We start from the raw sequence: 15,224 nt of genomic DNA on the forward strand, positions 1-15,224 counted from the left end.
AGAAGGCAGTGGCATTATACCTCCATAGCTTCATTGAGGAAACAAATTAGCTGGACCCTTTTCAATCAAGTTTCAGGCTAGGGTACGAGGCAGAAATAGCATTTGTTGCTATCATAGATGACCTCTGGTGAGAGTGGGATGGAGATTGTATCCATCATTGTCTTCTTGACTTATTGACAGTTTTTGATACTATAGATAAACTCATATTGTCACATTGCTGTCACATGAGATTTTGTGATGTTTTTCCCATTCACGGAGCTGGGATGTGCTTAGCCTACAAGTGATGCATCCAGCCTGCGAGCTGCCAGTTTGATACCCTGCTATAAACCATTGTATACTTTAAAGCTATCATAGGGAATTTGGGATGAGTGGCAAACTTTGTTCTAGTTCACTTCTTCCACAGTCAGTCCCAATCAGTATTGATAGTAGCAAGAGGTTCAACTCATGCCCCCCTTTTTATGTGGTACAGCTTCTGTTAACATCTACATGAAATCATTGGGCAAAAATGAAAGTAAAAGCTTCAGCTATTACTTTAAAAGTTCACCAAGTCATTCTTACCTTAATTTCAAATTATATTATTCTTTACAAAAGTCAGTTAAACTTGAAAAAAAAAGTAGTGGTATCTGTAATGGAATATTTGAATAATTTAATAATAATTTAGATTATTACACATTGAAATTTCTACTTAAGTGTTTCTCTTTATCAACTGTTCCTTGATGTTCAGTTCAGGTTTTAGGATAATGATGTAACACTTAGGGAAAAAGATGCAGCTTAATAATCCAGCACCAGATGCCAAGATAGAGAAGATCTCTACAGCCACCATATATTCTCCATTAGTGCCCTGATATGAAGGAATGAAGGATAGCCAGACACTGCAGAAGACCAGCATGCTGAAAGTGATGAACTTGGCTTCATTGAAAGTATCTGGCAATTTCCTGGCTAAGAAAGCCACAGTGAAACTGACAATAGCCAAAAATCCCAAATAGCCCAAGACATAATAAAACATACGAAGCGATCCTTCATTGCATTGCACTATAATTTCTCCAGGAAGGGAATAGATATCAAACTCTGGGAAAGGAGGAGCTGTGCATAGCCATACAGAACAAATACTTGCCTGAATGAATGAACAACCAAAGAGAATGAGAATGATCAATCTCCTCCCAACCCATTTCCTTATACTAGATCCTGGCTTGGTGGCCATAAAAGCTAGAACAACAGTTATTGTTTTTGCTAATATACAAGAAACAGCCACTGTGAAGATGATACCAAAAGTAATTTGTCGCAAATAGCAAGTCACTATTTGTGGCTGGCCAATAAATAACAAGGAGCAGAGAAAACAAAGCAATAAGGAGATGAGCAGACAGTAGGTGAGGTCTCGGTTGTTGGCTTTGACAATGGGAGTGTTCTGGTTCTTGATGAAAACTCCTAGTATCAGAATTGTGAGCAAAACAAAACAGAGAGCAAAAAATGTTAAACTAATCCCCAAAGGATGCAGAAAAGAGAGAAAACGTAATCTTTTTGCAATACATTGATTTTTGTTCTCATTTGGAAATTGTTCTTCTGGGCATTGGAAACAGTTGTCCATGTCTAAAAATAAATATAAGTGGAGATATAATGTAATGAAATGAATGACCTTTTCTGCCAGATTTTGCATAGAAATTTTATTTCAAATATGAATAAAATTTATAGAAACAAAAATTGTGAAAAGGTAGAATATTAAACCTAGCTGATTCTCCCTTCATTTTTTTCTTCATATTATCCTGAAGTCAAGAATTCTGCGCTCTACTACTTTACAAGTATATACATTTAACTGCATAGAACTGACCAAATGGATAACTGATATCTGTAACAGATTCTTCTTCTTCACGTCTACCTGTAGATTGGAGTGGACATCAAATACTAATAAGGATTCTGTGTTCTAAGCTTACTGCAAGCAAAGTTTCACTAGCAACTTTAATGATTTCTAATTATACTTTGTAATAATTTATTGCATTGACCAAAACTCTAAATCAAAGAAAAAGATTCATCCATAAAAGATTAAACTTTCTTTCACATAATGCAGTCTATATATAATATTGTCAAAGGAGTCATGCACTTTATATATTTTGATCTGGCAAATGTTATCTTTGCCTAGTGCAGCAAATGTTCTACCAAGAAAGAAGTAACCAAGACATAATTCTAGATATTTAAACTTTTGACTGTTAAATAGCTCTTTCTAAGTGATGTATTATATTAGAGAAAGGAAGATAGTCATCCTATGTAAATATTTGTAAATGCCTTATGCGTAAAGTCAACAAACTTTGACATTGGCACTGTAGATTTCTACTGGAAAAAGAAAATATTTCTGCAACAACGGAAATTATCTGGTCAATTATTTCTTTTTCTCTTGGAGTCCCCCCCCATCTAGCTGTCATCTATCATCTAGCTATTTAGCTATCTTTCTAACTATCTATCATCTAGTATCTAGCTAGCTAGCTAGCTACCAAGCTATCTATCTATCATCTATCTCATCTATCATCTACCTACTAACCTAACTTCTGATTGTTGATGGTGCCTTATTTTGGAAGTTTATCCAGAAACATTTTTCTTTTTTGTTAATTCTGGTATTGAATACATGTTTTAATGATTGGTATAAATTGTTTAATGTGAGAGTATTATTGTACTGACATTAGTACCAACATTTTTTAATATCAGTGTCCATTGAATTTGTAATTCATAATTGGTTATTATGTCTCCTACCCTTCTGGTCTGAAATCTTCCCATCTGGACAAGAAACACAATTGTAGCAGCAGAATGGTTCTCCTTCTTTCTTTTTTTGTCTGTAACCTGGATGGCATTTCTCATTACACAGAGCAACAGGAAGGCTCTATCCATATGGCAAAGAAATAAATAAACATGTCCTTGAAAACATAATTGTCTGTTTGCTACAGAATAGTTTTCTTAATCTAGGGAGCATTTTATAACTGAGTAGAAATGATGAGCATTAGGTGAGTTTGGAAATTCATCATTAGGTCAATGACTACAGCTCCCTAACCAGATAAGTAATAACAGGTAACGGTTCCAGGATTTCCCCAGTCTTCAACTCCCCAAAATATTGAATCTTAAACTAGAGATATCACTATCAAAAAACAAAGAAAGCTTTTCAAGTTCTCCTTTAACTGAATCCTGACCACTCTATATAAATGATGTAACCCTTAGTCCATACACTAAATATAAAAAGTCATCTTTTTTGGACCTTGTCCAAATGAATCTGATTTTGAATGTCAAAAAAGTGAGAAAAGAATATCTTCTAAAACAATTTCATGTTTTTGGAAAATAGTTATTTTAAACAAATCAAGAGAGTAATGAATATTTTTCCACTTTCTTGTCAGTCTGCAGCTGACTTTGATTTAGAATTAAAAGCTGTTTGTTCTAAATGATAGCATATAGTATAAAATATATTCACTGATTTACTTCTAAACTCTGTTGAGTAGAAATCATTTATGAATTACAAAGACTGAGTACTTTCTCATTTAGCTTTCCACATCTGAAATTCTATTTATACTTTACCTGATTAAATGAACTATGCCACGTGATGGTCTTGTCATAAATAATTAATTGATGACCACTTAAAGCTTGTGGATCCAGGTATCCAACTTTCATACGACGAAAAGATTTGTTTGGGAAAGTGATCCAGTTGATAACATCAAATCCAGCTACCAATTCACCTTTTTCATCAAAAGATATGGTGTCTCCAGCACTATTGTTAAATGAGATGGTCCTTAGAAAATGGTGAAGCTAAAGTGAAAGAAACAAACAATTTTAAAACATTGTAACTAGAGAAAAAATGTCTCTTGGTTGATCTCATTTATATAATTTACAAAATGGAGAAGCAGGATGTATGCTCAACGTTTCATTGTAATAAGAACTTTCTCTTAATATGATGTTAAATATATATTAAATATTAATTAAGAATATAAAAAGTTACCTATTTGAATAGAAATTGTTTTATATAAACTGTTTCAGTTTATGTGGCTAGCCACTAAAAGGATTGAGAAATTCACAAGAAAAACATACAATACCTTCATTTTCATGCATTTCAATAATTTTAAATTATTTCACCCAATAATTATTTATATAGTCTGGGATGTTATGTGGCAGATATTTGTCTGTTCAAATTTTAACTCTACCTTCTTCATTTTCTTCCAGTTTGTCTGTTTTGTGGTCCCACCAGATCTTCCTTGCAGGCAAATGGTATTTCTTCCAAATATCTCAGTGCATGATTGTGGCTACTTTGTCATGCCATGCTTATAGTCAATCTGTGCTAATTTCTTGCAGCAGATAACTAGGTGGTCTGCTTTTGCAAATATGCTATATACCTAGCGGTATATAGCATATATATACCTAGCGGTATATAGCATATATATATCTAGATCTAATCACTATGAGATTGATGGAAAGAGAGAGCAAGAGAATATCCTTGGTACTTTCTGAGCTTGGTTGTTGGCTATGCTGGTTGGTATAAAACAAATGCCAACAAGTCAAGAATAGGCAGTGCAAACAAAAAAAATGAGAGAGAAAGAGGTAGGAGGGAGGGAGGGAGGGAGGCAGAACGAGAGAGAACAAGAAAGAGAGACTAGGCAGACAGAGATATAGAGATGGAGAAATGGAGGACAAAAGAAAGGAAAAGAGAAAGAGGAATATTGAATTAGTCCCAAAACATAGCTGTATAGGAGAAAAGTACTTTATCACAGGCAAGATGAAAAGTTTGAATGTAGTAAAACAGTTTAGACTCCATAATAACCTCTCAGAAATAACACCTGTTGCATATTGCATTTACCAATAAATAAACATATTTACCTGGAAAGCATTACCTGCCAATGTAGCAGTTTTGGGGGATCTAATCTAGATGGAAGATAAGATTTAACCTGGGTGGAATATAAGAACATTTTATGCAAAGCATGTACTATGGCATGGACTGCATTGTAGATGCTGTAGCTTTGACTAGTCATAGTCATTTCAAAGAGTGTCCCAGGAAGACTTTCCAAGTTCTCTTCACCAGTGCAAGAATTATTGCTCTCTTTGCCCTCATGAGAATTAGGAAATAGGCAGTTGAATGCTTGTTCCCAGACAATCTTGATAAAACCATCTTCTTTTGACCAGGTAGGGTGAACAGAACGCAAAAATTCTGTAAACCCCAGCACTTCTTTTGAATGACTTGCCAAAGACAAGGCACCATGGAAAACATGTATATCAAATTGTCGGTGAAATGTTTCTGATGAAAAATCCCACTGGGCTGTCATAAGCCACACTTTGCCTATGGTTAGTTGTGTTGGACTTTCTAAGCTTCCATAAAGATATAGCAGCCATTTCAAGCATGCCACAGCTTGAGAATCTGCATTTACAATATAGACTTTGACACTGGGTTTGGCTAATGAAGCAGCCATAGCAACAAGGGGTTCAAATGACTCAAAATTCTCTAAAACACCAGAAATGGTTAGTGTTCTTTCAATGACTGCTGCACAGATTGCATACTGGGAAAGCATGGGTAACAAGGCCTGCACAAATTTTTCTCCTTGATCATCATCTGGTGAAATAATTCCAATCCATTTCCACTGGAAAAAAAGGAGCAGCTGAATAAGTCCCATGTACTGATTTGTTTCACTAGGGATCATCCGGTAGAAAAAAGGGAGCTGTGTTTTAATGTTCGTCACTGGAGCAAACACACAGCAAGCAATCTAAGCAAAAATATATTAAAAGAACAAAAGAAGGGTAAATGATAACAGTTGATTCTAAATTTTCCATATGCTTTAACATTCCCATGTCTGTTTCATTGTTTGCAACCTTCAATCGGGTAGAACATAGGACAACATTTTATTTTAATACATCAGCTAACTTAAAGAATGCATAAAAAGCTGGGACTGATTACTTCCAATGGATAGAAATTTCACAGAGTTGTGGAGACTTCACTACTTCTGCCACACTGGCACACTATGGTAGACAGGCACAGTTACAAAATCATCATTTTCAGTGCTCTCTGACAACTTCCTATAAGAAAAGTCAATGGAGAAGTGAACTGGAAGTCAAAATCATTCCTGTTCCCACTGCTTATTTGCCCAAGTGTGATCATTCTGCCTCCCTTGTTAGGTAACAAGTATCTCTGAAACTATGGCACAACTGGTCAGAGTATGTGTGTGTGTGTGTGTGTCTGTATACATCTCTCTCTCTCTCTCTCTCTCACACACACACACACACACACACACACACACACACACACTATATTAGATATATGATTAGACTATATTGTAAGCCATTTAAAGCAGGGGTGAAATGCTCCCAGTTTGGACCGGATCAGCTAGTGATGATGGTGGGTAGTTTGGAGAACCGGTAGCAAAATTCCTGCCCTCCCTCCCCGCTCATGCCCACCCAATAGCATGGTCACCCACTTGCCCACTTTCCCGCTTGTCTGCTTGCAGCTTCTTTTTAAAAATACTTTTAAAAGTTTAAAAAAAGGCTCTGATAATCAAAGCTCAGCTGCACGATCATCAGCGCCTTTTTTTTTACTTTTAAAAATATTTTTTTACAACCTATTTGGCCGAATAGTTTGTTAAAAAAATGCTTTAAAAAGTAAAAGAAAAAAAAAGACTGTGTGCCATAGCTGATCACCCTCCCCATGTTCTTCTTACCCCATGCCTTCTTTTTAGCGTGCACTGCATGCACACATCATATTTGGTGCGTAATGTGCACTGCGCATGCACGCGTGCAGCACACATGCGCAGCCAGTGAACCAGTAGTAAACCAATTCAGATTTCACCACTGATTCGAAGTTACTTCAAAGTGCAAGATGAGCATCATATAAATTTGATATACACTCATCTCATACTTTGAGGTGACCTTGAGTGACTCACAATATAATAAACTATATAGATATATAAACAATTGCAACTATAAAATTATATTTAAATTACAAGAGATTAAAACAAACTGAAAAACCACAGGGTTAGAGCAGAGAGGTGTTAATGGCTTCTCTGTCACTCTACTAGTCACCTACAGCCAACAGCTTCTCCTTTAGGGCCCTATACCAACCAGCATAGCCTAATTTTAAGACATTTCCTGAAGGTCAGAATGGTTGGACCAGATCTCACTTCCTGCAGCAAGATGTTCCAAAGGGATTTGGCAGAAAAGGCTCTTTTCCTGCATCCCACCAGCCACAATTTCTTGGCCAGTTGGGACAGCAGTAGATCTATTCTGCCAATATGTCTGGGATCAGTCTATCCATTGGGTAAAGACGGATCCTCCTGGACCTATGCCATAAAGGACTTTAAATGTAAGGAGCAACACCTTGAATTGGACCCAGAAACAGATTGACAGCCAGTGCAGTTTTCCTAATATTAATGTTATATATGCCACTCTAGAGGCCTCAAAAACTGTCTGTACTGTTGAATTCTGGGCCAATTATAGCCTCCAAATACTCTGTAAGGGTAGCCCATGATGAGTTTGTAGCAATAATGAGATGGCATAAGTGACTGAAAGCAGAGCTTCACAATCCAGAAATGAATGCAGTTGTTGCAACTCTACTAGCTATGATTGTCTTCTGCTTTTCGGGCAGCAATCATGAGTCCAGCAGAACCTTCAAGTCTGATAGCAGGTTTGTTTGGGTAGTTCCCCCTTATCCAGAAATAAAAATGATAACTAAAAAGAAAAATCTTGAGGCTCTGCATATTCACAATGATTCCATCTTACCAGGGTTCAGTTGGTGCCTATTGCCCCCTATCCAGACCCCTACATCCTTTATGTACCACAAAAGGGCAGCCATATCAACACAAAAATGGAGGTGTAAAGCTGAGCATCATCAGCATATTGATGGTATCTCATCCCATGGTAATGGATATTTTTACCTAGTGACTTCATGTAAATGTTAAAAAGAACACAAAGAGAGTACCAAGTCCTGCAGTACCCCACAAAGGAGCGGTTATAGGCTGGATCTCTTACTCCCTATCAACACAGATTTCCAATGATGAAAAAAAAAATCTGTTTTACTCAAGCATTGATCCTAAGGTGATGCATATTTTGTCCATAGAATAAGCAAAATGTTAGTTCTGAATATATATAGCTCTAATCAAAGTTTTACAGGCAAGAACTACACAGTTTTGGAAAACCACCATCAAAGGAGAAAAATTGAGACTGTGTCTATTTGCAAATGTGAACATGCCCAGGTTCATTTTGTACTTGTTTAAGATTGAGAATCTATCCCTTTTCGTGACTGAACTAAAGTGATGTTTCTGAACTACCTAATTCCAAAAAAGAGTAAAAGAAAGGGAGAAGACAGGAATTGTTTCCAAAATGCACTTGAGGATATAATTCTAATAGGACAACTCAAAATTATATTATGGTACAAATATTTTCAAGGTATAAGAACTCGTCAAAGTGAAGTTAGTTTTTAAAAACCAGAGGGTTAAAGTGGGTGAGAAATAAATGTAGCTGGTTATATTTGCATCTTATCATCTTAAGTGGAATGTAAAACTAAAGAGAACAGAAAACTGGCTTCCACAAGGCTGTCCTTAAATTACATTCCTGACTTATTTCTAATGTCAGTGTGATTATTCCTTAAAAATAAATTTAGCAGCATTTTAAAATTCATGGCCTATCTACACCTACCTGTGGAATCTTATAGATGCCTAAAACAGTAGCCATATAAAGAGAGACTTTGGCATCAAGTCCTCCAATGACAGCTATCAAATTAGGTTGCTTCTTGCAGTTGTAATTTGGAATAGTCTTCTTCTGGGAGGACAGAAGTTTCAGGGTGTTCTGATAAGACATCTTTGCATTATTGTAGCTGTCATAAATGTGGAACCCTATGCTGATATTTGGCAATATTTTAGGATTGTCGTTGATCTGCCTCACAGCAAATATTAACGAAAGGACATGTTGGTAATTTTTTAACATTGCCCTGAGGAAAGATTTATATAATGTATGATGTAACTAACATCTATTTTGTATGCAGTTTCTGTGTCTAGAAACAAAGTTTAAAATGTACATATTCTTACATATTCTTCATAGACATCCTTTAAATACTTTTTCACAAAAATATTATTTCTTTGTTTTTGTGGATAAATTTAAAAGTTAAGTTGCATACTGTATCTTCCCAGCCATGCTGAATGAGAAAAAGACTGTCTCAGTTTAGGATTAACTCATAGCATTTTCAAGGACATAAACATAGATTTCTTGGCAGCATTGTGGAACTGAATTGCCATTATTTTTTTCTCTGTTTACCAGTCTGATCAACAGGACTTCCAGATCCCTATCCTAATAGCAAGCAGTTCTGAAAATGCCTAGTCTTCAACAGGGTCATCTGAAGATACAGTTACTACATATTAACTGTAAAATCAAATGTCAATTTGTTTCATTTTAATTTATTTTACATATAACTGTTTTGTTCAAAAGCAACAAAAAGTATAGATTATGGACTGTTTACAAGTGCTAAAAGAAGTTTTAAATCTCAACTAATTACAGTATGCTCTAATTTAGGCATTGCAACCAAAGGAACAACTTGCATTGGTATCATCTAGGTCATTTTTAAAAATAAAATAAAATAAAGCGGCAAAATATATATTTTTGTTGCTTCAATGATCAAAACCTCCAAGAGAAGTAATGCCTTGTTGGTTGTTGTTGTTGTTTTTTAATGGAAGAGATGTAGCTAAGATTTCTTTCTCACGCCCTCCTTTCTTTCTCACTGTGCTTTCAACTATGGCACGCTGCAAACAGATTCAGAAGTACGGTGTATTCATTATTCACTTTTTTCTCAGATAGTAGATCTGAGATCTTTTTTCTGAGATAGTAGGCACTCACACCCATGAAGGAAAAGCAGATGTACCCTGTGAATTTTGTTCTTGTTTTTCACCCCTGAAAAGATGCTGCAGAAAATTGGGTTTTTTTCTAATTAAAATTAATTGATTTTCAGATGACTTAATGGAGAGTGTATTACATATATTATTGCAAGCTGTAACTCATACAAGTGTAACATCAATAGAAAGCATAGAATTTCTGTAATGCCAATAGAACATGCAAAAGACATAGAAATATATTCAGACCTAGATACCTTTAGAAAGATTAACAGATCATCTGAACCCAAATTATAAATATTCAGTATAAATTTTAAATGTATATAAATTTGAAGAATAAAAGATAATACTATTGTCTGTTGAAAAAAAGAAAGTGAACTTCAAAAGATTAGAACAATAAAATAGAAATGAAACTGGTATTTGGTAGAAAGAAGATAAAATCAGAAAGAAGTATTAATAAGCACATAATGTAGGAAGAAGTGGTGAGATAATTAGTGATAAAGGGATAGAAAAAGCAAAACTTGGTAACATATAAAATATATTACAGAAGAACGTAAATTAAAATTATTTTTTAGATTATTAATAATTGTTTTCCAAAAATCTTTTTCCATGTTCTTTAATGAACTAGATTATTCAGAATAGTCCTAGTTTTTGACTTGGAGACATAAATTCCTACTTCCAATCACTGCTGCCCCCAAATGAAATTTCCTTACATGAGTTCATCTAGCACTTTTGTTTCAGGATGTTCCTCAAAATTGCTTATTTCCAACAGGCAATCAAATTGTGCAGCAATCCCTCCGATTATTATATCCCCTGGTTTGGAATACTCATATGGGAACTGGAAGGGATCGCTCATAGAGCAGAGGTTATCATGTGCCTTAAAATTAGTTAGGACCAGATGGGGCAGTTGCCAAAGGAAAAGCTGCAGCCAAAGTACTCTTCCCCTGGCATGCATTGCTTTAGCTCAAGTGCAGTCTATTCCTCAACTTTACATATTTTGCCATGTATTGTGCCATATATTGTGCTGTAAAATTAAAAAGGATAATAAAATCATATTTCAATCAACCCACAATTTTAATAAGATTGGGTTTTTCTTTGGATATTTCTCTGAATGTACTGTATGTAGCTACCCTAGATACATTCTCCAAAATGCATATTTTCTCTTCATTCTTTCCTTTTAACATAACATAATAACAGAGTTGGAAGGGACCTTGGAGGTCTTCTAGTCCAACCCCCTACCCAGACAGGAAACCCTACACTATTTCAGACAAATGGCTATCCAACATTTTCTTAAAAATTTCCAGTGTTGGAGCATTTACAACTTCTGCAGGCAAGTTGTTCCACTGATTAATTGTTCTAACTGTCAGGAAATTTCTCCTTAGTTCTAGGTTGCTTCACTCCTTGATTAGTTTCCACCCACTGCTTCTTGTCCTGCCTTCAGGTGCTTTGGAGAATAGCTTGACTCCCTCTTCTTTGTGGCAGCTTTTAAAATTTGCAATATTATTTCAGTGTAGAACTGTATCATATGAATCAGAGTACAAGATTTAAGTAAGCAGCATATTCTCAATATATTAGGCTGAGAAATATAACCTAGATTAGTTCATTACTAAATTTTAGATCCAAACAAATTCTGAAGATCCTTAGTCACCAGATATAACAATACTGGATTCTTCTGATGAAGTGAAATATCAGACTGATTGGACCCTGACTATCTTGCTGATCTTACTTTTTAGTTTCAAATGCACTACAATATTTTATATAAATTTTCATATATTGTTATTGAAAGAGTTCACTAGCCTGAGAAAATGCACCTGAGATTGGCAGAGAAAGGATAAACTATAGTAATCTAACATAATTACAATGTTCAAAGACTTATTACAATTACAATGTTCAAAGACTTGTATTTTACCATTGGCAACTTTAGGGAGGGGGGAAATAAAACCAAGCTGAATAGTTAAATCTCATGTTAACTCCTTAAAAGAAATCGAATATTCTGAATTTTTATAGTCCTTGATGAGAAAATTGAAAACGTTTTTTGGTTTAGTTGTAATTTTTGAACAGTTGCAAAATAACTGATCATAAATTAATGGCTGCTTATACATGATCTTAACAAACATTACTTTCATTTTACTGTTTATTATTATTATTGTTGTTATATTATTTACTTTATTCATTAAACATGAAACTAAGTCAACTGAACTTAGCATCACAAATGCATTTGGCTGATGCTGATGGTTGATACGGATTGCTGCCAGCGTCCTAGGTATCAACCAAGTACCTTCTTAAGATATATGATGTTCCAAGTAGCCCAGTTTTTTTGCAGTTCTTTTGGTGTTCTTGCAAGAAGCTGCAATTTGTTGATGTATCTTATAAAATTCTTGGACATGGTACCAAGTGCCCCAATGACAATGGGTATCACTGTTACATGTTTCATCCATAGCCATCTAGTACATAATAATACAACAAAATACCTTATGACACCAGACTTGGGTTTAGAAAACTTAGAACTCCGCCACCTTTGACAGGACCTGTATTTAACTCATAGAATCATCTATTGCAATGTCCTTCCTGTTGAAGACTACTTCAGCTTCAATCACAACAATACAAGAGCAAACAATAGATTTAAACTTAATGTTAAATGCTTCAATCTTGATTGCAGAAAATATGACTTCTGTACCAAAGTTGTTAATGCTTGGAACACACTACCTGACTCTGTGGTCTCTTCTCAAAATCCCCAAAGCTTTAACCAAAAACTGTCTACTATTGACCTCATCCCATTCCTAAGAGGTCTGTAAGGGGCATGCATAAGAGCATAAATGTGCCTACCGTTCCTGTCCTATTGTTTCCTTTCATTATATCCAATTAATATAGTTATTGCATGCTTATACTTATATATATGCTTATAAATTATATAGTTATTTTCATGCTTATGCTTATATATACTGTTGTGACAAAATAAATAAATAAATAAATAGTTTTGATGGCTAGGTCGCAATATTTCATGATTTTTTCCAGTTCTTTTTCTTCAACTCTGGCATCTCCTGGTACCGCGATGTCAATAAATTGTACATTTCAGTTTTCCACAACTGTGATATCTGGTGTGTTGTGTTCCAAGTGAAGATTTGTCTGTATTCGAAAGTCCCACAAGATCTTCACCTTCTCATTTTCTATAACTTTTTCTATAACTTTATGTTCCCATGATTTTTTGTATACAGGCAAGTTATATTTTTTACATAATGACCAGTGGATTAATTTAGTAACTCGGTCGTGTCTAGCTCTGTAATCAGTTTGCGCGATTTTGCTGCATTCACATATTAAATGTGAAACAGTTTTGATTTTGTTGTTGCAAAGTCGGCAATTTGGATTGTCGGTAGATTTTTGAATCTTTGCTTTCATGGCATTAGTTTGTAGTGCTTGCTCTTGAGCAGCGAGTATTAAACCTTCCATTTCTTTTTCTTGGCAGGTATAATGTCAATGTTACTTCGTGGATGTAAAGTGTGGTACATATTTAACATTTTCCAGTCCAAGTTTTCTAGTTCAGCCAAAGTCCAGTTGATGATTCCAGCTGAATAGTGTATCACTGGAACTGCCCATGCTTACATAGTGTAAGCCGCCCTGAGTCTTCGGAGAAGGGCGGGATATAAATGCAAATAAAATAAAATAAATAAAATAATAAATATTAATGCCTTTAATTATGTTTCCAGCATTCAGCTTTGATTTTAATATTTTGCGGACCCTCCTGATGTATTCCTTTTGCGTTGACTCTTTGACTTTTCCATTCAAGATGTTTTTTGCTTCCAATATGCCTAGATATTTGTAGCCATCATCCTTTAGAATAGAATAGAATAGAATAGAATTTTTATTGGCCAAGTGTGATTGGACACACAAGGAATTTGTCTTGGTGCATATGCTCTCAGTGTACATAAAAGAAAGATCGTTCATCAAGGTACAACATTTACAACACAATTGATGATCAATATATCAATATAAATCATAAGGATTGCCAGCAACAAGTTATAGTCATACAGTCATAAGTGGAAAGAGATTGGTGATGGGAGCTATGAAACGATTAATAGTAGTGCAGATTCAGTAAATAGTCTGACAGTGTTGAGGGAATTATTTGTTTAGCAGAGTGATGGCCTTCGGGAAAAAACTGTTCTTGTGTCTAGTTGTTCTGGTGTGCAGTGCTCTATAGCGTCGTTTTGAGGTAGGAGTTGAAACAGTTTATGTCCAGGATGCGAGGATCTGCAAATATTTTCACGGCCCTCTTCTTGGTTCGTGCAGTATACAGGTCCTCAATGGAAGGCAAGTTGGTAGCAATTATTTTTTCTGCAGTTCTAACTATCCTCTGAAGTCTGTGTTTTCTTGTTGGGTTGCAGAACCGAACCAGACAGTTATAGAGGTGCAAATGACAGACTCAATAATTCCTCTGTAGAATTGGATCAGCAGCTGCTTGGGCAGTTTGAGCTTACTGAGTTGGCGCAGAAAGAACATTCTTTGTTGTCCTTTTTTAATGATGTTTTTGATGTTAGCTGTCCATTTGAGATCTTGCAATATGATAGAACCCAGAAATTTGAAGGTTTCTACTGTTGATACTGTGTTGTCAAGTATTGTGAGAGGTGGAAGTATGGAAGGCTTTTTCCTAAAATCTACCACCATTTCTACGGTTTTGAGTGTGTTCAGTTCCAGATTGTTTTGGTTGCACCACAAGGCTAGTCGTTCGACCTCTCGTCTATATGCGGATTCGTCATTGTCTCGAATGAGACCAATCACTGTTGTGTCATCTGCGAACTTCAGTAGCTTAACAAATGGATCATTGGAGATGCAGTCATTGGTATACAGAGAAAGAGAAGTGGGAGAGCCCACAGCCTTGGGCGGCCCCTGTGCTAATTGTACAGGTATTTGATGTGATCTTGCTTAGCTTCACCTGCTGCTTCCTGTTTGTTAGGAAGCTTGTGATCCACTTACAAGTCTGTTCCGGTACCTGTAGCTGGTTTAGCTTAGTTAGAAGAATGTCTGGAATGATGGTATTGAATGCTGAACTAAAGTCTACAAATAGGACCCTTGCATAGGTCTTTGGAGACTCAAGATGTTGTAGGATGTAGTGCAGAGCCATATTAACAGCATCATCTGTTGATCTATTTGCTCGGTATGCAAATTGCAAGGGGTCTAAGAGCGGATTCGTGATGGTTTTCAGGTAGGAAAGCACTAGCCTTTCAAAGGTTTTCATGACTACAGATGTTAGAAAACCTTTACTAATGCTTTTACTATGTTTCCATTTCCCAGTTCTATTCCTTCTATTTTTTCCATTTTTCCTTGCTGCATGGATCATTCAGCACATTTTTCAGATCCAAAGTTCATTTTGATGTTGCTGCTGATTTAAGTTCAGTGGGGCTTTTCGCA

The 15,224-nt window shown here is 35.6% G+C and overlaps 1 protein-coding gene across 1 annotated transcript; it reads right to left on the reverse strand.

Annotated features, from left to right (window-relative positions):
- Positions 1 to 685: 685 nt before the first annotated feature.
- Positions 686 to 8,799, reverse strand: LOC131198140 (vomeronasal type-2 receptor 26-like). Its single transcript, XM_058182644.1, has 5 exons — positions 8,638 to 8,799; positions 4,854 to 5,717; positions 3,550 to 3,777; positions 2,740 to 2,866; positions 686 to 1,587 (listed from the first exon to the last, which is right to left on the reverse strand). The coding sequence occupies exons 1-5, from the start codon at positions 8,797 to 8,799 to the stop codon at positions 686 to 688; spliced, it is 2,283 nt and encodes a 760-aa protein (XP_058038627.1).
- Between the last annotated feature and the right edge of the window lie 6,425 nt (positions 8,800 to 15,224).

This window comes from Ahaetulla prasina, chromosome 4, assembly GCF_028640845.1.
Source record: "Ahaetulla prasina isolate Xishuangbanna chromosome 4, ASM2864084v1, whole genome shotgun sequence".
In the NCBI taxonomy this organism is placed as follows: Eukaryota; Metazoa; Chordata; class Lepidosauria; order Squamata; family Colubridae; genus Ahaetulla; species Ahaetulla prasina.